Source organism: Hemiscyllium ocellatum, chromosome 50, assembly GCF_020745735.1.
Source record: "Hemiscyllium ocellatum isolate sHemOce1 chromosome 50, sHemOce1.pat.X.cur, whole genome shotgun sequence".
NCBI classification, from domain to species: Eukaryota; Metazoa; Chordata; class Chondrichthyes; order Orectolobiformes; family Hemiscylliidae; genus Hemiscyllium; species Hemiscyllium ocellatum.
In genome coordinates, this window is record NC_083450.1 from 5,573,107 (window position 1) to 5,597,131 (window position 24,025).

At 49.2% G+C, this 24,025-nt stretch overlaps 1 protein-coding gene across 1 annotated transcript in view; it reads right to left on the reverse strand.

The window, feature by feature from the left end:
- The window catches only part of LOC132805481 (ras-related protein Rab-13-like), a 60,962-nt gene extending 46,753 nt beyond the window's left edge, over positions 1–14,209 (reverse strand). Inside the window, exon 1 of the mRNA XM_060820582.1 lies at positions 14,023–14,209. Coding sequence (XP_060676565.1) covers positions 14,023–14,146 — 124 coding nt within the window. The 5' untranslated portion in view covers positions 14,147–14,209. The remainder of the gene's footprint in view (positions 1–14,022) is intronic.
- Positions 14,210–24,025: the final 9,816 nt, after the last annotated feature.

Sequence of the window (24,025 nt, forward strand, 5' to 3'; positions counted from 1 at the left end):
CAGTGCGGCGCTCTCTCAGTACTGAACCTCTGACAGTGTGGCCCTCCCTCAGTGCTGACCCTCCGACAGTGCGGCCCTCCCTCAGCGCTGACCCTCCGACAGTGTGGCACTCCCTCAGTACTGACCCTCCGAAAGTGCGGCGCTCCCTCAGTACTGACCCTCCGACAGTGTGGCACTCCCTCAGCACTGACCCTCTGACAGTGCCCCCTCCCTCAGCACTGACCCTCTGACAGTGCCCCCTCCCTCAGCACTGACCCTCCGACAGTGCCCCCTCCCTCAGCACTGACCCTCCGACAGTGCCTGCTCCCTCAGCACTGACCCTCCGACAGTGCCCCCTCCCTCAGCACTGACCCTCCAACAGTGCCCCCTCCCTCAGCACTGACCCTCCTACAGTGCCCCCTCCCTCAGCACTGACCCTCTGACGGTGCCCGCTCCCTCAGCACTGACCCTCCGACAGTGCCCCCTCCCTCAGCACTGACCCTCCGACAGTGCCCCCTCCCTCAGCACTGACCCTTCGACAGTGCCCGCTCCCTCAGCACTGACCCTCTGACGGTGCCCCCTCCCTCAGCACTGACCCTCTGACAGTGCCCCCTCCCTCAGCACTGACCCTCCGACAGTGCCCCCTCCCTCAGCACTGACCCTCCTACAGTGCCCCTCCTTCAGCACTGACCCTCTGACAGTGCCCCCTCCCTCAACACTGACCCTCTGACAGTGCCCGCTCCCTCCCTTGGCAGGAATAGAACAGGAGATGGCATAAGAACCTCCCAGTGTCACTGAGCTAGAGAGACCACTCTTTCCCAGCTGTGACTGTGGAGAATGGGGGAATGGGAACAGGGTAGAGGAAGCTTTACTCTGTATCTAACCCCGTGCTGTCCCTGTCCTGGGAGTGTTTGATGGGGGACAGTGTAGAGGGAGCTTTACTCTGTATCTAACCCCGTGCTGTTCCTGTCCCTGGAAGTGTTTGATGGGGGGACAGTGTAGAGGGAGCTTTACTCTGTATCTAACCCTGTGCTGTCCCTGTCCTGGGAGTGTTTGATGGGGGACAGTGTAGAGGGAGCTTTACTCTGTATCTAACCCCGTGCTGTTCCTGTCCCTGGAAGTGTTTGATGGGGGGACAGTGTAGAGGGAGCTTTACTCTGTATCTAACCCCGTGCTGTCCCTGTCCCTGGGAGTGTTTGATGGGGGGACAGTGTAGAGGGAGCTTTACTCTGTATCTAACCCCGTGCTGTCCCTGGGAGTGTTTGATGGGGGGACAGTGTAGAGGGAGCTTTACTCTGTATCTAACCCCGTGCTGTCCCTGGGAGTGTTTGATGGGGGACAGTGTAGAGGGAGCTTTACTCTGTATCTAACCCCGTGCTGTCCCTGTCCCTGAGAGTGTTTGATGGAGGGGACAGTGTAGAACTAATCCCGTGCTGTCCTTGTCCTGGGAGTGTTTGATGGGGGACAGTGTAGAGGAAGCTTTACTCTGTATCTAACCCCGTGCTATCCTTGTCCTGGGAGTGGTTGTTGGGAGGACAGTGTAGGGGGAGCTTTACTCTGTACCTAACCCCTTGCTGTCCTTGTCCTGGGAGTGTTTGATGGGGGAACAGTGAAGGGGGAGCTCGGAAAGAGACCCTTCAACCCAACTCTGCCATGCTAGCCAATTTTCTCAAGCTGAACCAGTCCCATGTGCCTGCGTTTGGCTCCTATCCCTCTAAACCTTCCAAACCCTTCCCTGTTTGCTTACCTGGCCAAATGTCTTTTAAATGTCATCAATGTACCTGCATCTACCACTTCCTCGGGCAGTTAATTCCACATAGAAACCACCCTCTGTGTGAAAAGCTTGTCCCTCAGTTCCCTTTTAAATCTTTCTCCTTCCACCTGATGCCCTCTAGTTTTGAATCCCACTCCCCCCTGACCTCAGGGAAAATACTTATTCTATGCAACTGATCTCATAATTTCATAAACTTCTATAGCAGGATTGGGTGGTGGACAGGCAAGTCACAGGAAGGTCCAGGGCCTGATTGCGTACAGATGCAATGTTTTGCCTCCTGTCCCAAAGGGGCTCAGTGCTCAGCACTGCTGCCTCACAGCGTCAGAGACCCGGGTTCGATTCCAACCTCGGGCGCCTGTCTGTGTGGAGTTTGCACGTTCTCCCCGTGTCTGCGTGGGTTTCCTCCGGGTGCTCCGGTTTCCTCCCACAGTCCAAAGATGTGCGGGTCAGGCAAACTGGCCATCCTAAATTGCCCGTAGTGTTAGGTAAAGGGGTAAATGTAGGGGTATGGGTGGGTTGCGCTTCGGCGGGTCGGTGTGGACTTGTTGGGCCGAAGGGCCTGTTTCCACACTGTTAGTAATCTAATTAATCTCCTACGTTCCAGTGAAACCCATCCCAGCTTACCTCGCCTCTCCTTATAACTCAAGCCTTACTAGGAGTAGAGTCATAGAGATGTACAGCACGGAAACAGACCCATGGGTCCAACTCGCCCATGCCGACCAGATATCCTAAACTAACCTAGTCCCATTTTCCAGCACTTGGCCCATATTCCTCCAAACCTTTCCCATCCATGTCCCCATCCAAATGCCTCTTAAATGTTGCAATTGTACCAGCCTCCACCATTTCCTCTGGCAGCTCATTCCATACACGTACCACCCTCTGTATGAAAACGTTGCCCCCTTAGATCCCTTTTATATCTTTCCCCTCTCACCCTAAACCTATGCCCCTCTAGTTCTGGACTCCCCCACCCCAGGGAAAAGACTTTGTCTATTTACCCTATCCATGCCCCTCATGATTTTATAAACCTCTATAAGGTCAGCCCTCAGCCTCCGACACTGCAGGGAAAACAGACCCAGCCTATTCAGCCTCTCCCTGTAGTTCAAACCCTCTAACCCTGGCAATATTCTTCTAAATCTTGTCAAGTTGCACAACATCCTTCCCCCAGTAACATCCTTAGAAACTGGGAACTGACTGGACCATTCAAACGTTAAATTGTGATCTCTCTCTCCCTCTCTCTCTCTCTCTCTCTCTGCACCTTCTCTGGAGTTGCACTCTGTTTTGCTACTCTTTGTCGTAAATATGGCAGTTCACAAACATTATGCCCACTTTTTTTTAAGATTACATTCCCTACAGTATGGAAACAGGCCCTTCGGCCCAACCAGTCCACACTGACCCTCCGAAGAGTGACCCACCCAGACCCATTCCCCTACATTTACCCCTGACTAATGCACCTAACACTACAGGCAAATTAGCACGACCAATTCACCTGACCTGCTCATCTTTTGGACTGTGGGAGGAAACCGGAGCACCCGGAGGAAACCCACGCAGACACGGGGAGAACGTGCAAACTCCACACAGACAGGCGCCCGGGGTTGGAATCGAACCCAGGTCCCTGGTGCTGTGAGGCAGCTGTGCTGACCACTGAGCCCCTTTGGGACAGGAGGCAAAACATTGCATCTGTACGCAATCAGGTCCTGGTCCTTGCCACTTCACCACCCAACCCCGCTCCCATGCCCACATGTCTGTCCTTGGCCGGCTGCCATGTACCAGTGAAGCTCAACGCAAACTGGAGGAACAGCATCTCACCTTCCGACTCGGCACGTTACAGCCGGCCGGTCTCAACGGTGAGTTCAACAACTTCAGATGGTTATCCCATCTCCACCCCTCTGTTTTCATTCTGCTCCGTAATTTTACTTTACTTATTTCATCTATCTTTTGTTTCTATATTTTTTTCACAGTTCTGTACCTCCTCATTTCTTGATTGTCTCTCTCTCTCTCGCTCCGCACTCTCTCATCACCTTTTTCCTGTCCCCTTCCCCCTTTGCTACCCTTCCCCCCCTGTTTTCCATTTTGCCTCTGCTTCACCCGTCCCCCAGATATCTTGTCACATAGCACTGGCTTCAAGCCTTGGTCATTCACAGCTCCTAATCTCCCTCTAATCTCTCCATGCGCTGTCATTATCACCTCTTTATTGCTACCTTTGTATCTGGAGCCATGACTCACCTTCTCTCAGCCTAGTATAAATACCTGCTGAAAATGTGTTGCTGGAAAAGCGCAGCAGGTCAGGCAGCATCCAAGGAGCAGGAGAATCGACGTTTCGGGCATGAGCCCTTCTTCAGGAAATTTATTCTTCAGATAAATACGGAACCGACTCATCCCGCACAGACTCCAGATAGCTGCCTGACCTGCTGCGCTTTTCCAGCAACACATTTTCGGCTCTGATCTCCAGAATCTGCAGTCCTCACTTTCTCCTCCAAGTATGAATACCTCCCCATTTCTCCCTTGTTTTAGCTTTGACAAGGGTCAGTTAGACTCGAAACGCCAGCTCTTTTCTCTCCTTACAGATGCTGCCAGATCTCCTGAGATTTTCCAGCATTTTCTCTTTTGATTGCATTCAAACCCTTGTTCAAAATTATGGCACTTCTGGTCAGAAAGACCCAGTGCTGGCACAGAGAGCTATCTTCCTGTGATGCAGGCTCGAAGGGCAGAATGGCCTACTCCTGCACCTATTGTCTATTGGCCTTGACCTTTGAGTTCAACCCTTGGGAGTTTTGAACCTGAGATGTTTGAATCACCATTGACAACTGCTAGCATCCTGGAGACTATGATCCTGACAGGAAGCACGTCCAGACAGTCGAACCCAGAGGATGCACATTTGTCAAGTCGGCCTAGCAGGACTAGCCGAAGCCTGGGATCAGAGTGATTGCCTTGTGGCTTGGGAGTGGGGTGGTTTGGTGAGAGTTTTTTTTTGTCTGGGGCGGGCAGGGTGAGTTGGTTTGTGGAATGATTGTTTGAGCACTTGGAAAGATTTGGGGAAATTCAAAAACAGATCAAAAACAGAAGAGAGAGGACACCGTGATTCAGGACAATTTAAACAGTTTGGGACACGATCCTCAATTGCCCATTTCCTTCCTCTATTTTAATTGGAGCAATTTCCTGCAGGCTTCTGGAATGTTTTGGAAAAGATTTAATTTTTAAAATGGTGATTTGGAATGCTAAGCCTGTGTTGTAGGCCTCACTTGTCACTCGTTCCTGCACACACCTTTCCTCATTAAACCCTACTCTGACGGCTGCCTTCAAAAGATGGAATTTTGACCAAATTTGACAGGCCCATCTTTCTATTGATGGCAAGATACAGTGAGATCTCACTTGGTTGCGGTTGGATTGTAGAGGGGAAGTCATAGAGTCATATGTTAGACCTTGGCTCATTGCCTTCCTCTGCCTTGCTCTCTTGTTCGCTGTCGCTTCCTCCGGCCTTCTCTCACTCTCTGCTCTCCAGTCATGGCTTTGACGGTGGCTCAGGCGTTAGCATAAGGGCTTATGCCCGAAACGTCGAATTTCCTATTCCTTGGATGCTACCTAACCTGCTGTGCTTTAACCAGCAACACATTTTCAGCTAGCCAACTCAGGGTGCCAGGGACCTGGGTTCGATTCCATCTTAAGGCGTGGAGTTTCTACATTCTCCCCCCATCTACCTGCATTTCCTCCGGGTGTTCTGATTTCCTCTCACAGTCCAAAGGTGTACAGGTCATGGTGGATTGGTCATGCTAGATTGTCCCGTAGTGCCCGGGGACGTGCAAGTTTGGGTGGATTGGCCATGCTAAATTGTCCCATAGCGCCCAGGGACGTGCAGGTTGGGTGGATTGGCCATGCTAAATTGTCCCATAGTGCCCAGGGACGTGCAGATTGGGTGGATTGGCCATGCTAAATTGTCCCATAGTGCCCAGGGACGTGCAGGTTAAGGTGGATTGGCCATGCTAAATTGTCCCTAGTGTCCAGGGATGTGCAGGTTAGGGTGGATTGGCTGTGCTAAATTGTGGAAAAGTTTTGAACGCTGATAGGGGAGGGGAGGGAAATATATCCCTGGTGGTGGGGTCCGTTTGGAGGTGGCGGAAATGACGACGGATGATACGATGTTTATGTAGGTTGGTGGGGTGGTAGGTGAAGACCAGTGGGGTTCTGTCCTGGTGGCGATTAGAGGGGCGGGGCTCAAGGGCAGAGGAGCGGGAAGTGGAGGAGATGCGGTGGAGAGCATCGTCGATCACGTCTGGGGGGAAATTGTTTTTGAACGCTGATAAATTGTCCCCTAGTGCCCAGGGATGTGCAGGTTAGGGTGGATTGGCCATGCTAAATTGCCCCATAGTGTCCAGGGATGTGCAGGTTAGTGTGGATTGGCCATGCTAAATTGCACCGTTGTGTCCAGGGATGTGCAGGTTAAGGCAGATTGGACATGGGAAATGTAGGGGACAGGCATCGGGGGATGGGTCTGGGTGGGTATGCTGTTCGGAGTGGACTGATGGGCCGATGGCCTGTTTCAGCAGTGGGGAGTCTCTGTAAGGTGTGGAAATTGAAATGCGTTGGAGGTGTGGGCAGAGAGAGAACACAAAACCGCCTCTCAGTTTGCAAACTGTAGGCCTTTTGAGATGCAGTTATTTAATCACTGACTTCCATCGTAAATATTTGGCCCAACTCACTGCTGTGGCCGTGGAATGTGCGCGCAAAAAGACAGAGGGGATGTGCACTGCTGTGTCGAAAGTAAGGAGCTGGAATCAAATCTGGGATTCCTGCCTACTCACGGCCTGACCCAGACTTCCCAGAACAACGCTGGGACACGAAAAGGCTGGGAATATATTTTGTCTTTCACCCATGAATCATCGAATGGTTACAGTGCAAGAAAGAGGACACTCAGCCCATCAGTGCAATTCTCTCCTAACCCTTCTTCCTTTCCAAGTAACAGTCCAACTCCCTCTAGAAAGCCTCGGTTTTGAACCTGCTTTCCACCACACCCTCAGGTAGCCTATTCCAGACCTTAACCACACATTTTTTTAACCTTGTCTCACATTTTTTTAACCTTGTCTCACTTTTTTTTTAACATTAGATTCCCTACAGTGTGGAAACAGGCCCTTCGGCCCAACAAGTCCACACCGACCCTCTGAAGAGTAACCCACCCAGACCCATTTCCCTCTGACTAATCCACCTAACACTACGGGACAATTTAGCACGGCCAATCCACCCTAACCTGCACATCTTTGGATTGTGGGAGGAAACCGGAGCACCCGGAGGAAACCCACGGAGACACGAGGGGAGGATGTGCAAACTCCACACAGACAGTTGCCCGGGGTGGGTACTGAACGCGGGTCCCTGGCACTGTGAGGGAGCAGTGCTAACCACTGAGCCACCGTGCCACCCTGCTGTCAATTACTTTTTTTTTGTAGATATTTTTATTGGAAATTTAACATTTTTGCAAATTTACAAAAATAAACAAAACTCTCAAATACAAACATTGATGTACAATTAAATCATATATACAATAGTCAACATTTAACAAAAGAGAAGAAAAAGAGAGAAAAAAAGGAGAAAAGAAAAAAAAACGAGAACCAAAAAAAAACAAAACTCAACTTTCTACTAATCTAACCTATAACTAACCAGAGTGTATACCTAAGTCTCTTACATGCTCAGAATGTATTAACATCAAATATAATAAAACCCGTATTCGTGCGGGATTCCTCTCCCAAGGGGTCCCGGAGCAGCCCGGTCTGAAATCTTCACTAAATAAAAGCCCTTGTTAGGATGGCCGAAATATCTGCATTTATGTAATTCAAAAAGGGCTGCCATATTTTATAAAATAATTCAGTCTTTCGGTGCACCATATTGGTGAGGAAGTCAAGGGGGATATATTCCATAATTAATCTGTGCCAATTTGAAAGTCCAGGGGGGCTCTCAGCCACCCAGTTCACCAAAATATTTATTCTTTGCACAGAAAGAGAGAATAGAATATATTCTCTTCCCGTGCATATCCAGAGATGAAAGGTTCGAAAAGCCCAAAAGGAGAGATACAGGGTCCACCCTAATTTCCGTTCCTAAAATTTCTGTCAGGGTACTTGCCACTTTAATCCAGTATCTGCGGATTTTCTGACAAGTCCACAGACAATGTACAAGAGTACCCACCTCTATTTTGCATTTGGGACACATTGGAGATGCTCCTGCCTTAAATTTTGTCAATTACTTTTAACTGCTGCACCCACCACAACTCCCCCCAACACTCTAGATTCACATACTTTGTTCCAGCGACTCTCCAGACCCTTTATAATTTTGAACACCTTGATTTAATGTCCTCTCTAAAGGTAAAAGTTAAAAATGGCACAAACCCAGGGTTATCGTCCAACAGGTTTATATGGAAGCACTAGCTTTCGGAGCGCTGTTCCTTCATCAGGTAGCCAGCGCTTCCAAGTAAAACTGTTGGACTATATCCTGGCGTTGTGTGATTTTTTTTAAACTTTATCCTCACGGTGCCAGGGACCTGGGTTCGATTCCCGCCTCAGGCGACCATCTGTGTGGAGTTTGCACATTCTCCCAGTGTCTGTCCCTCCCGGTGCGCCAGTTTCCTCCCACAGTCCGAAGATGTGCAGATCAATTGGCCCATAGTGTTCAGAGATGCGCAGGTTAGGTGCATTAGTCACGGGCAAATTTAGGGTAAGAGCAATAGGTCTGGGTGGGTTATTCTTCGGAGTGTCAGAGTGGACTTGTTGGGCTGAAGGGCCTGTTTCCACACTGTGGGGATTCTATGTTCTATGATCCACCCCGGTCCAACACCGGCTCCTCCACATTACAGCTCTCTAAGGTAAACAGTCCCGGCTTTTATAAGCCTCACTTGATCCGAGTCACCCCCTGTTCTGCTCAACTCTGAAAATCCTGAACCATTTGCAGGGACTCTGAGGCAGGCAGTGCTAAAGCTAAGCTTAATAATAGATTCGAAGGCTCCCGCACGTATTTCTGGTTTTGGATATTGCTCGGTTGGCTGCAGAGACGAGAAAACAGCTTAAAAATACAGGGTAGGCCATTTAGGACAGAGATGAGGAGAAACTTCTTCACCCAGAGAATGGTGGCTATGCCCCAGAGGGCAGTGGAGGCCCAGTCTTTGGACTCATTTAAGAAAGAGTTGGATAGAGCTCTCAAGGATAGTGGAATCAAGGGTTATGGAGATAAGGCAGGGACAGGATACTGATTAAGGATGATCAGCCATGGTCATATTGAATGGTGGTGCAGGCTCGAAGGGCAGAATGGCCTACTCCTGCACCTATTGTCTATTGTCTATAACAGGCCTAAAGTTTCCAGATCAGTGTTTACAATGGGCACTGAGGGCATTAACCCCAACTCCTGCCTGCCCTCCAGTCTGCATGTAAAGTCTCTTGAAGAGACTTAGTGTCCTTGAGGCCAATATGATTAGATTCCCTACAGTGTGGAAACAGGCCCTTCAGCCCAACAGGTCCACACTGACCCTCTGAACAGTAATCCACCCAGACCCCTACCCTATATTTAACCCTGACTAACGTACCTAACACGATGGGCGACTTAGCGTGGGCAATTCGCCTGGCAAGCACATCTTTGTGATTGTAGGAGGAAACCCACGCAGACACGGGGAGAATGTGCAAACTCCACACAGACAGTCACCCGAGGCTGGAATCGAACCTGGGTCCCTGGTGCTGTGAAGCAGCAGTGCTAACCACTGAGCCACGGTGCCACCCAACATGCATCCTTTCAACAAAGAATCATGGAAGAACTCTATTATTTGGCCAGAGGTGTACAGCACAGAAACAGACCCTTGGTTCAACTCGTCCATGCTGACCAGATATCCCAAATTAATCTCGTCCCATTTGCCAGCACTGGTCCCATATCCCTCTAAACCCTTCCTAATCATGTCCCATCCAGATATCTTTTAAGTATTGTCATTGTACCAGCCTCCACCACTTCCTCTGGCAGCTCATTTCATACACGCACCACCCTCTGTGTGAAAATGTTGCCCCTTAGGTCCCTCTTAAATTTTTCCCATCTCACCCTAAAGCTATGCCCCTCTAGTTCTGGACTCCTCCAGCCCAGGGGAAAGACCTTGTCTATTTACCCTATCCATGCCCCTCATGATTTTATAAACCTCTATAAGATCACCCCTCAGCCTCCGATGCTCTGGGAAAACAGCCCCAGCCTGTTCAGCTCTCCCTATAGCTCAGATCCTCCAACCCTGGCAACATCCTTGTAAATCTTTTCTGAACCTCACAACAGTGGCTGACCATTGGCTGTGAAGAGCCCTGGGATGTTCTGAGGTTATGAAAGAGGTGACAAAAATACAAGCACTTTCTTTGACCCCGCATTAAATAGCCAGAGACACACGAAGCTAAAAACAAAATGTCTCTCCCCAACTGATACCACACCTGAAGTCTGCATGCTCTCTCAGATTGCTGAAGATTACTCATAAAACCTCACACCGGTTGATAGGAAAGGCAACACTTTCATTTGTATAGCGACTGCAGCAGTTCTGAGTCAAAACACAGCACGTTCCCACTGGCAGCAACGAGATAGAATGAGCAACTATCTCTCTTGGTGATGTTGATTGAAGGATAGCCCCAGGACATTGGATAAACTCCCCTTCCCAGCTCTGCTTCCAAATCGTGTCATGGAATCCTGAATGTTTATCTGAGGGGGCAAAAGAATCTTCTTTTCATGCCTCATCAGGAAGAAGGCTACTCCAACAGTGCAGCAGTCCTTCAGAACTGATGCTGAGAAGGGGGTAGTGTTCCCTCAGTGCCGACTCGCCAACAGGGTAGCACTCCCATGGTGCTGACCTTACGACAGTGTGGCATCCACTACTGGTGTCTCTCAGACAGTGCTACTCCCTCGGCGCTGACCCTCAACAGCGCACCTCTCCATCAGCATTGATCCACCGACAGTGCGGTGCTCCCTCAGCGCTGACCCACCAACAGCGCCTGTTCCCTCAGCACTGACCCTCTGACAGTGTGGCTCTCCCTAAGTGCTGACCCTCCGACAGTGCCCGCTCCCTCAGCGCTGACCCTCCGACAGCGCCCGCTCCCTCAGTACTGACCCTCTGACAGCGCCCACTCCCTCAGCACTGACCCTCCAACAGCACCCGCTCCCTCAGCACTGACCTTCGACAGCGCCCGCTCCCTCAGCACTGACCCTCTGACAGCACCCACTCCCGCAGCACTGACCATCTGAGTGCCCCACAGCCTCAGAGCTGACCCTCCAAAGTGCCCGTTCCGTCAGCGCTGACCATTTGACAGTGCCCCACTCCCTCAGAGCTGACCCTTGAACAGTGTCCGCTCCATCAGCGCTGACCATCTGACATTGCCCCACTCCGTCAGTGCTGACCCTCTGACAGTGCCTGCTCCCTCAATGCTGACCCTCCGACAGTGCCTGCTCCGTCAGCGCTGACCATCTGACAGTGCCCCACTCCCTCAGCGCTGACCCTCCGACAGTGCCTGCTCTCTCAGCGCTGACCCTCCGACCGTGCCCGCTACCTCAGCGCTGAACCTCCGACAGTGCCTGCTCCCTCAGCGCTGACCCTCCGACAGTGCCTGCTCCGTCAGCGCTGACCATCTGCCAGTGCCCCACTCCCTCAGCGCTGACCCTCCGACAGTGCCTGCTCTCTCAGCGCTGACCCTCCGACAGTGCCCGCTCCTTCAGCGCTGACCCTCCGACATTGCCCGCGCTCTCTGACTGGACGGCACTCCCACTGGAAATATCCGCCTGGTACACATATTCATGGAGACCCTGGCACTATCGAGGAAATGCCGTAATGCTAGAAATGCCATCAGTGGAGGGCAAACCGACTTGTCAGACCGTGCACAGCAATATCCGACAAACGCCCAGGTAACCTGGGCTTTTTGTTTGAGATGGACGAAATACTGACCAGAGAGAACCCCCAAACCCTCTCCCGGGAATGCCACGTGATGCATAACCTCCAACCGACGTTGCAGACTGCTCAGTTTGACGGCTTTTCCCGAAATACATGCCCCCAACCCCCCACCACCGGCAGCGCGCCACTCCCTCAGCACCGCGCCGGTAACGCATTTGGGTCCTGCAGCAGAAAGTGATCCCACACACCTCCAAGTAAGAGGACAACTGTAGAACCACGAGGAAATTTAAGGTGCACACTGTACAGCGCAGCCTCTTCCTCACAAACCTATACACGAGGAGCAGGGGAGAGGCCACCTGATTGCTCTCCTAGCCACGAAGGTCACAGAGCTAACTGCAGCCTCGACACCACTTCACAGCTTATTCCCCCCCCCTTTGTACCCACTGCCTCCCTGGTTCGTCAGAAGCTATTGAGCTCTGTCCCTGTCCCTGCCTCATTCCAGGGAGGACCAGCGACCCTCTGAGAGAAAAGGTGCCTTTCCATCTGCTTTTCGGGTTGATACGTGCTTCCCTCCTCGTTCTAGACCACTAGGCGGAAACGGTCGGCCGTCAGGGTCTCACACCCCACTCGTTCATGGAATCGGAGAATCCCAACAGTGTGAAAACAGGCCATTCAGCCCATCAGGTCCTTTCAAAGAGCATCCGACACCTCTATCCTATCCCTGTAACCCTGCGTTTCCCACTGCTAACCCACCTAGACTGCACATCCTTGGGCACTATGGGACAACTCAGCATGGCCAATCCACACTATCCTGTACATCCCTGGGCACTACGAGACAAATTAGCATGGCCAATCCACCCTAACCTGCACATCCCTGGGCACTACGAGACAATTTAGCATGGCCATTCCACCCTAACCTGCACATCCCTGAACACCACGGGACAATTTAGCATGGCCAATCCACCCTAACCTGCACATCCCTGGGCACTATGGGACAATTTAGCATGGCCAATCCACCCTAACCTGCACATCCCTGGGCACTACGAGACAATTTAGCATGGCCAATCCACCCTAACTTGCACATCCCTGGGCACTATGGGACAATTTCCCATGGCCAACCCACCCTAACCTACACATCCCTGGGCACTATGGGACAATTTAGCATGGCCAATCCACCCTAGCCTGCACATCCCTGGGCACTATGGGACAATTTAGCATGGCCAATCCACCCTAACTTGCACATCCCTGAACACCACGGGACAATTTAGCATGGCCAATCCACCCTAACCTGCACATCCCAGGGCACTACGGGACAATTTAGCATGGCCAATCCACCCTAACCTGCACATCCCTGGACACTATGGGACAATTTAGCATGGTCAATCCACCCTAACCAGCACATCCCTGGGCACTATGGGACAATTTAGCATGGCCAATCCACCCTAACCTGCACATCCCTGGGCACTATGGGACAATTTAGCATGGCCAATCCACCCTAACCTGTACATCTCTGGGCACTATGGGACAATTTAGCATGGCCAATCCACCCTAACCTGTACACCCCTGGGCACTATGGGACAATGTAGCATGGCCAATCCACCCTAACCTGCACATCTTTGGACTGTGGGAGGGAACCAGAGCGCTCAGAGGAAACCCACGCAAACATGGGGGTGTGGGTGGGGGGGGGAAACATGTAAACAGCCACCTGAGTGTGGAATCGAGCCCAGGTCCCTGGCGCTGTGGTGCCAACCACTGAGTCACCGTGCTACCCAAATGGAACGGGGTCTAAGGGAATGGGTTGAGGGTAGCGGATGGGCGAGGGGGTGCTGTGTGTGACATATAGGTGTGCACCAGACTGTCCCCAGTCAATACCAACCGTGCCCCACTGAAATCATACCCATGAAAAATATGTGCTTCCCTCAAATCACACCACACAGCCACCAGTGGGGGTGAGTTTGACGAGACAGAGATACAGGCAGCCGGTCAAACTCAAGAAAACAAAGAGATCTAGGCTAACCAGGCAGGAAGGGAGGAGGAGGGAAGAAACTACATCAAGTATCAGTTTTATCCAGAGAAAAATGAATCAGAGGTCCCAGTCTGTCTCACCCAGGAAGAGACATCAAGCAACCTTTGATTTTGAAAGAAAACTTTCAACTGTCCTGTTCTGAAGGAACATTTTCTTTCTAAAAAAACTTTCAACTGTCCTGTTCTGAAGGAACATTTTCTTTCTAAAAAACTGGGATGGGAGAGGGATCTGTTTTGCATTCAGATAAAACAGAAAGAAAGCGGTCGACAGAAAGAAAGAGAGAGAGAGAGACAGGGAGGGAAGAGAGGGGGGAAAAGTTTCTCTGTGTGTGTGTGTGTGTCTCTCTTTCTCTCTATCCTTGAGCCAGAGACTCACCGATGGTGGAGATGTAGGTGCTGTTGAAGTTGTCATCGGCAAAGCGGATGATCAGACAGGTCTTTCCCACCCCACTATCCCCGATCAGCAGCAGTTTGAAGAGATGATCGTAGGCTTTCGCCATCTTAGCGCCCAATCCTGGCTGGAGAAGTTTTGTTGCTCTTAGGAGGGGGGAGGGAAATGAGGAGAAAACTCATGAGGGAGTGGCCTTTTTTTAAAAAGAAAACCTACGCCCGCTCGTTGCCAAACCCTCCCTCAGCAATTCCCAGCCAACAACCTTTTGTATTTGCTATCCTCCCCAGAAAGAGAATAAACTAATTCGTCTTCCTCTACCTTCCAAAAAAAAGTTTCATTTTCCCTACAAACTTTTTTTTAAAAAAATAGCAGCGTCGCCTTTGTTGAATCCAGGGGAAAATCATGTTGAATATTAAGTGTTCTTCCACTACCCCCCCCCCCCCCCCCATCTTTATTCTCATTTTTGTGTGGTTTATGTTTGGCTACTGACTTGAAAAACTGTTGCCCCTATGCTCAAAGCAACTTTTCTCCATGGCAAAACCTGTGAAGGACACAGGATTTTACAGTTTTGCTTTTCTGTTGCTGGAAGAGCTACCCAGCCAGTCCCATTCCCCATCCCGAACTCAAATTCATCACTTTCAAATGTATATGTCCTTTCAAACATTAGATTAGATTACTTACAGCGTGGAAACAGGCCCTTCGGCCCAACAAGTCCACAACGACCCGCCGAAGCACAACCCACCCATACCCCTACATTTGCCCCTTACCTAACACTAGGGGCAATTTAGCATGGTCAGTTCACCTGACCCGCACATCATCGGACTGTGGGAGGAAACCGGAGCACTCGGAGGAAACCCACGCAGACACGGGGAGAATGTGCAAACTCCACACAGTCGCCTGAGGTGCGATTTGAACCCGGGTCTCTGGCGCTGTGAGGCAGCAGTGCTAACCACTGAGCCATCGTGCCGCCCACATCCTATGGGATCCACCCGCACCACTCTCCCAAGCAGCGCATTGCAAATCTTCACAACTCTGAGTAAAGACATCTCGCTGAAAGTCGTGAAATTGTGACCTCCCTTAGTTAACAAAGAAAATTTACAGCCCAGGAACAGGCCCTTCGGCCCTCCAAGCCTTAGCTGATCCAAATGCAACCTTTCGGTCAGTTTCTAAGCATCTGTATCCCTCTACTCCCCACCTACTCATGCATTTATCCAGACGCATCTTAAATGAATCTACCATACCTGCCTCTACCAGCTCTGCTAGCAACGTGCACCAAATGACCACCACCCTCTGTGTGACGTAGCATCCAATGGAAACAGAATAGCCTGCTTTATCTGGTCAAAAGAATGTTCAATAAGGTCATCCCTTCACAGTTCCAAGTTCTCTAATCTTTTCTTCTATCTTAAATCTCTCTTCCCTGGTATCATTCCAAAATAAATCAACTTTGAACTCTCTCTTGGTCTTTAATATTCTGCCTGAGTTGCAGGTAGATAGGATAGTGAAGAAAGCATTTGGTATGCTTTCCCTTATTGGTCAGAGCATTAAGTACAGGAGTTGGGAGGTCATGTTGCAGCTGTACAGGACATTGGTTAGGCCACTGTTGGAATACTGTGTGCAGTTCTGGTCTCCTTCCTATCTGAAGGATGTTGTGAAACTTGAAAGGGTTCAGAAAAGATTTACAAGGATGTTGCCAGGGTTGGAGGGTTTGGGAGAGGCTGAACAGGCTGGGGCTGTTTTCCCTGGAGCGTTGGTGGCTGAAGGGTAACTTTATAGAGGTTAACAAAATCATGCGGGGCATGGATAGGGTAAATAGACAAAGTCTTTTCCCTGGGGTGGGGGAGTCCAGAACTAGAGGGGCATAAGTTTAGAGTGAAAGGGGAAAAGATATAAAAGAGACCTAAGGGGCAACTTTTTCACGCAGAGAGTAGTGTGTGTATGGAATGAGCTGCCAGAGGAAGTGGTGGAGGCTGGTACAATTACAGTATTTAAAAGGCATCTGGATGGGTATATGAATAGGAAGGGTTTGGAGGGATATGGGCCAAATGCTGGCCAATGGGACGAGATTAGGTTGTGATGTCTGGTTGGCATGGATGGGTTGGACCATCCTGGTAAATCCCTTCCGAACCCTTTCCAGCTTAATAATATCCTTCCTATAACTGGGTGACCAGAACTGGACATATTATTTCAGAAGGGGTGGCATGATGGCTCAGTGGTTAGCCTTGCTGCCTCACGGCACCAGGGACTCGGGTTCGATTCCATCCCCAGGCGACTGTTTGAGTGGAGTTTGCACATTCTCCCTGTGTCTGCGTGGGTTTCCTCTGGGTGCTCCGGTTTCCTCCCACAGTCCAAGGATGAGCAGGTTGGGTGAACTGGCTGTGCTAAATTGCCCATAGGGTTCAGGGATGTGTAGGTTAGGTGCATTAGTCAGGGGTAAATATAGGGTAGGGGGAATGGATCTGGGTACGTTACTCTTTGGAGGTTCAGTTTGGGCTTGTTGGGCCGAAGGGCATGTTTCCACACTGTAGGGATTCTATGAAGATGCCTCACCAATGTCTTGTACAATCTCAACATGACATCCTAGCTCCTATACTCAAAACTTTCCCAGGAGCATTGGAGGCTGAGGTGTGACCTTGTAGATGTTTATAAAATCAAAAGGGGCGTGGGTAGGGAAATAGACAAGGTCTTTTCCCTGGGACTAGAGAGTCCAAATCTAGACAGCATAGGTTTAGGGTGAGAGGAGAAAGATTTAAAAGGGACCTAAGGGGCAATTTTTTGACATAGAGGGTGGTGTGTGTATGGATTAAGCTGCCAGAGGAAGTGGTGGAGGCTGGTATAATGACAGAATTTAAAAGGTATCTGGATGGAGATATGAATGGGAAGGGTTTAGAGGGATATGGGCTAAATGCCAGCAAATGGCATTAGATTAGATTACTTACAGTGTGGAAACAGGCCCTTCAGCCCAACAAGTCCACACCGACCCACCAAAGCGTAACCCACCCAGACCCATTCTCCTACATTTACCCCTTCACCTAACGCTACGGGCAATTTAGCACGGCCAATCTGCCTAACCTGCACATTTTTGGATTGTGGGAGGAAACTGGAGCACCCAGAGGAAACCCACGCAGACACGGGGAGAACGTGCAAACTCCACACAGAGAGTCGCCTGAGACGGGAATTGAACCCGGGTCTCTGGCGCTGGGAGGCAGCAGTGCTATCTGGTTGGCATGGACGAGTTGGACCAAAGGGTCTGTTTTCGTGCTGTACATCTCTCTGACTCTAAACGGGACTAGATTAAATTTAGGATATCTGGTCGGCGTGGACAAATTAAACTAAAGAGTCTGTTTCTGTGCTGTACATCTCCATGACTCTAAATGGGACTAGATTAATTGAGGATATCTGGTTGGCACGGATGGGTTGAACCGCAGGGTCTGTTTCTTTGCTGTACATCCCTATGATTCTGTGACAATATGACTGAGTTATGAAGGCAGGTGTGCCAAACCTCTTCTTAACCACCCTGTCTATATGTGGCGTAAACCTCAACGAATTAGGGACCTGCACCCCTAGGTCCCTCTGTTCTCCAACACTTCCCAAGGCCCTCTCATGCATTGCATCAGTCCTGTGCTTCATTGTTGGACCAAACTGCAATAGGAGGGCAGGGGGGGTCTGTTGTGCCGTCGTATCCCCCGGAGATCCATTGGGGATCTCTATCTTTGGCCCATCCAGCAGACTCTTCCGCCATTTCTCCTGGGTGCTGTCCAACTGGGCCTTCTTCCTGACACCAAAGAGGTGAACGGCTGGTACCATTGACGGGTCCAGTTCCATTTGCAAAGTGTGCTATTGGCACTAGATTGTCCGTGCAGAGGGTTAAACCATCACAACGAAACAAAACTGAGTACCTTGGTCCCATTAGCGACTTCCTCTGCCCTCTTAACCTGCGTAGCTCTGCTTAGGCTTGGAGGGGAAGGAGAGAGGGGGGCTCTCCAACTATACTATAGTGGCTGCAGGTCAGTCTTCTCTTCAATTGCCTTGTAGACACATATTGCAGATGTGCTGGGAAATGTAGGGTTACAGGGATTGGGGTGGGGTGCTCTTCTGAGGGTTGGTGTGGACTCAATGGGCTGAATGTCCTGCTTCCACACTGAAAGGATTCCATGATTCTATGCTGTTCATCTCATCTATGCTCCTCATGATCCTATAAATCACAATAAGAATCATCAAAACCATGGAATCCCTGCAGTGTGGAAACAGGCCATTTGGCCCAACAAGTCCACACTGACCTGCCCAATGGCATCCAATCCCATCGCTGCAACCTAGACTTCCCATGGCTAATCCACCTCGCCTACACAGCCCGAGACACTACGGGGCAATTTAGCATGGCCAATCCACTCTGACCTGCACATCCCTGGGCACTACGGGGCAATTTAGCATGGCCAATCCACCCTAACCTGCACATCCTTGGGCACTACGGGGCAATTTAGCATAGCCAGTCCACCCTAACCTGCACATCCCTGGGCACTACGGGGCAATTTAGCATGGCCAATCCACCCTAACCTGCACATCCTTGGGCACTACGGGGCAATTTAGCATGGCCAATCCATCCTAACCTGAACATCCCTGGACACTAGGGGGCAATTTAGCATGGCCAATCCACCCTAACCTGCACATCCCTGGCCACTATGGGTCAATTTATCATGGCCAATCCACCCTAACCTGCACATCCCTGGACACTACAGGACAATTTAGCATGGCCAATCCACCCTGACCTGCACATCCCTGGCCACTATGGGTCAATTTAGCATGGCCAATCCATCCTAACCTGCACATCCCTGGGCACTACGGGACAATTTAGCATGGCCAATCCACCCTAACCTGCACATCCTTGGGCACTATGGGACAATTTAGCATGGCTAATCCACCCTAACCTGCACACCCCTGGGCACTATGGGACAATTTAGCATGGCCAACCCACTCTAACCTGCACATCTTTGGACTGCGGGAGGAAATTTGAGTACCCAGAGGAAACGCAGCAGACACAGGGAGAATGGTCTGCCCTCAAACTTCTAGGATGCCCAAAAACATCCTAATACAACACACAAATCTCCACTGCTGGTAACATCCTAGTAAATCTTTTCTGAACCCTCTCCAATTGAATAATATCTCATAGCTATTGTTTATACAGGGGGTCCTTGATTTAAAAAGATCTGACCTATAAATGCTCGTATTTATGAATGAGATCCCATATTATGATTAATTTTAAGGCTGTGACATTTGAAGGTTCAATTGTTCTTAGGAACAGATATTTTATATTGTGGTGTATTGTGTTCCAACTTGTGTATAAGTCAATCAATGGACATACTTAGGAACAGAATTTATTCATAACCCAGGGAATGTCTGTACTGGCAGGCTGCTGCACACATGCACAGTCTTCTGACTTACCAATAATCCTGGATTCATCTCACCCTGTTTCAATTGAGCGACATTACATTGTTTGATGGTCTTCAATTGTGAATGGAGAGCACTCTGAAAATCCCTGAGGCAGCATGCTTTACAACTGCAGCTATTTTACATTATTATTGCCTCACTGACGATGCTGTCATTTTGAGAGGTTAATTTGTCCTGTGGTTATTTGAAGAGAGGTTGTAAGGCAGAGGTGACGAACTGGCTGCTGAAGACCTCTTGAGTAAACAGCATGGTAGGCCTTGGGTTTTTTTAAAAAAAAATCCTGAAAAGTTGTGGCCAGCTCTCGTCAATCTAGATTTCTGGCTTTTGTCTTTAGTAACACCAGAGGGTGTTGGGGGTCTCAAAAGAGTTGGAGGTTTCAGTGAATGTCTTTTGGCTGCTACTCTCTCCGAATTTTCTCTTGATGATGTTTTTTTTTCCTCCTGGATTGAAGAACTGCATGTGAGAATCTGTGTCTGAATATTGCTTTTTGCCAAAGGGGTGTGTTCATTGGGATGTTACTACAGAGGAACCTCGATTATCCGGCATTCGGTTATCCAAATATTGGATTATCCGGCAAGATTGCGAGGTCCCGATGCTCGACTAAACACTGTTATCTGGCATTTGATTATCCGGAATTCGATTAACAGAACGAAATACTCCCCACCTGTGTCCTTCGGATAACCGAGGTTCCTCTGAATATTGGAATTGTTAATTAGTAATAAATACTGTATCTATTATTCTGTCAACTGAGTTAAGTTATTCTAAATTCATTTTCCTTTGGTTATATTTTAACACAAAATATATTGTGTTTTGATTAACATCAAGGTGTTGTACCGTAGTATTGCATCTGAGGCTCATTGCATTTCCCTGTAAAATAAGAAAAAGTTAGGGTCCAGAGTCATAGAGATGTCCAGCATGGAAACAGACCGTTTGGTCCAACCTGTCCATGCCGATCAGATATCCCAACCCAGTCTAGTCCCATCTGCCAGCACCCGGCCCATATCCCTCCAAACCCTTCCTATTCATATACCCATCCAAATGACTCTGAAATGTTGCAATTGTAACAGCGTCCACCACTTCCTCTGGCAGCTCATTCCATACACGTACCACCCTCTGCGTGAAAAAGTTGCCCCGTAGGTCTCTCTTATATCTTTCCCCTCTCACCCTAAACCTATGCCGCCTAGTTCTGGACTCCCTGACCCCAGGGAAAAGACTTTGCCTATTTATCCTATCCATGACCCTCATGATTTTGTAAACCTCTATAAGGTAATATTTTTGTGAAGGTCTAGTCTGATCCATAACAAAGACGCTGGAAATCAAGCCTTGCTATTTCTGGAGTCGTTACCAATGTTAAATTCCCCCAAATTCCCTGTCTTTTGACAGAAAGCATGGACCAGGTTTCTGTACAATAAAAAATAATATTTGTTCCAAATATACAGACACTACAGGTAAATAATTACAAACTGTCACCATATAACTTTATTAATTACAAATCTTTTTATGAACACTCCCCCTCTCTCAAACACACACACAAGCAAAAGAATAGAAAAACATGGTGTTACGGGTGAAGGTTAGATTCTTGCGCTAGTCAGAACGCTGCTGCTCAATTGTCCTTCTCCAGAATCTCTCACTAGTTTGCAGCAGGCACAGGGTGGGCTGGTTCACCTGTAAAAGGTCTCTTACTTATCCAATAAAAGCAACTGCTAATGAAAACATAAAACTTGGCTTTCTCTTTATTTGAAATAGGTTTTAACAAAGAGACCTTGGAGTGCAGGTTCATAGCTCCTTGAAAGCAGAGTCGCAGGTAAATAGGATAGTGAAGAAGGCATTTGGTATGCTTTCTTTTATTGGTCAGAGTATTGAGTATGGGAGTTGGGAGGTCATATTGCGGCTGTACAGGTCATTGGTTGGGCCACTGTTGGAATATTGCGTGCAATTCTGGTCTCCTTCCTATCGGAAAGATGTTGTGAAACTTGAGAGTGTTCAGAAAAGATTTACAAGGATATTGCCAGGTTGGAGGATTTGAGCTACAGGAAGAGGCTGAACAAGCTGGGGCTGTTTTCCCTGGAGCGTCGGAGGCTGAGGGGTGACCCTTATAGAGGTTTACAAAATTATGAGGGGCATGGATAGGATAAATAGACAAAGTCTTTTCCCTGGAGTCGGGCAGTCCAGAACTAGAGGGCATAGGTTTAGGGTGAGAGGGGAAAGATATAAAAGAGACCTAAGGGGCAACTTTTTCACACAGAGGGTGGTACGTGTATGGAATGAGCTGCTGGAGTAGGTAGTGGAGGCTTGTATAATTGCAACATTTCAGAGGCATTTGGATGGTATATGAATAGGAAGGGTTTGGATGGATATGGGCCGGGTGCTGGCAGATGGGGACTAGATTGTGTTGGGATAGCTGGTCGGCATGGACAGGTTGGACCGAAGGGTCTGTTTCCATGCTGTACATCTCCATAACTCTCCTGTCAAGTACAGAGAGCACACCTGAGCTGGTGGAGATCTGATGACTTCTGTCTCTTCTTCGAGCTGAAGTGGAATGGGTCACGAACATCAAATTCCTCCAATCACCAACAATCTGTCTAAGTCCAACCACGTTGATGTGACAGTCAGGAAGACACAACAATGCCTCTTCTTCCTCAGCAGGCTAAGGAAATTCAGCATGTCAGTAAAGACCCTCACCCAACTTTTACAAGTGCACCAGAGAAAGCATTCAAAGTTTGGGAGAAGATTTGTAGCTCGGATGCTCGTTGTTGTGGTTCTGTTCGCCGAGCTGGGAGTTTTTGTTGCAAACGTTTCGTCTCCTTTCTAGGTGACATCTTCAGTGCTTGGGAGCCTCCTGTGAAGCACTTCTGTGCTGATTCCTCTGGCATTTATACTGGTTTGAATCTGCCGCTTCCAGTTGTCAGTTGCTGTCCGCTGTAGTAGCCGGTATATAGGGTCTAGGTCGATGTGTCTGTTGATAGAATTTGTGGATGAGTGCCACTGCAGCGGACAGCAACTGACAACCGGAAGCGGCAGATTCAAACCAGTATAAATGCTGGAGAAATCAGCACAGAAGCGCTTCACAGGAGGCTCCCAAGCACTGAAGATGTCACGTAGAAATGGGACGAAACGTTTGCAACAAAAACTCCCAGCTTGGTGAACAGAACCACAACAACAGAAAGCATTCTATCTTCTGCATCATGGCTTGGTACTGCAACTGCTCTGCCCAGGACCGTAAGGAACTATAGAGAGTTTTGAACACAGCCCAGTCTGTCACGCAAGCCAACTTTCCATCCATTGACTCCATCTATACCTCTTGCTGCCAAACTATTCAACTACCTGAGAATCATCACCTCATTGTTGGCGAACAGAAAACCTGTATCGTCGATATTTGGTCACGAGTCAACCAACTTCTTGGACCAACCAAATCTCCACCTGTGTACGACCCCTCAGTTCCAGTCTGACGGCAACCACACTTCAACCATTGCTTGAACAAGCAGCTGTGCAAACAGTGCTTGCAACGAGGGTCAGGTAGCTTGCTTTCAAAACATGCATCAATCCTGCAGCCATCTTGGTTTTTCAAGTAGTCATTCTTGAATGGTTCTTATATATCGAAGGTAGAGACGGAAAAAACATCAGAGAAAATCAATTCATTGTTCCCATTGCTTCCAAATTCGAAAATATATTGAAAACCCCAGTTTTATCCATATCACATTGATACAACTCCCCTTTATTTCCCCCAGTTGGTTTAGTGGCACCAATTTAGCACGGAAACAGACTTTCAGTCCAACTAGTCCACACCAACCATGTTCCCAACACAGTCAAGAGTGGGGTACTGGAAAAGCACAGCAGGCCAGGCAGCATCCAAGGAGCAGGAAATTCGACGTTTCGGGCATAAGCCCTTCATCAGGAATCCTGAAATGTTGACTCTCCTGCTCCTCGGATGCTGCCCGGCCTGCTGCGCTTTTCCAGCGCCACACTCTCGTCTCCAATCTCCAGTATTTGCAGTCCTCTGAGGAGCAGGAGAGTCAACATTTCAGGATTCCCGATAAAGGGCTCATGCCCGAAACGTCGAATTTCCTGTTCCTTGGAATGCTGCCTGACCTGCTGCGCTTTAACCAGCAACACATTTTCAGCTCTTTCTCCTATGTTCCCAACATAGACACAGCAGGTCAGGCAACAGCCAAGCAGCAAGAGAGTCGACGTTTTGGGCGTAGCCCTTCTGCAGAAATGTCGATGCTCTTGCTCCTCAGATGCCGCCTGACCTGCTTTGCGTTTCCCACTGCCTTGCTTTATCAACTCTGACTCTCCAGTATCTGCAGTCCTCACTTTCTCCCAGGTTCCCAAAATAGTCCCACCTGCTTGCATTTGGCCCAAATCCCCCCCAGTACGTTTCCTATTCCTATTATCCAAATGTCTTTTAAATGTTGCAATTGTACCTGCACCCTCCAGTTTCTCTGGATGTTCATTCCACATGTGAGCCCCTCTCTGTGTGAAAACGTTGTCCCAAATGTCCTTTTTAAATCTTTCTGCTTTCACTATAAAAATATGTCCCTTGGTT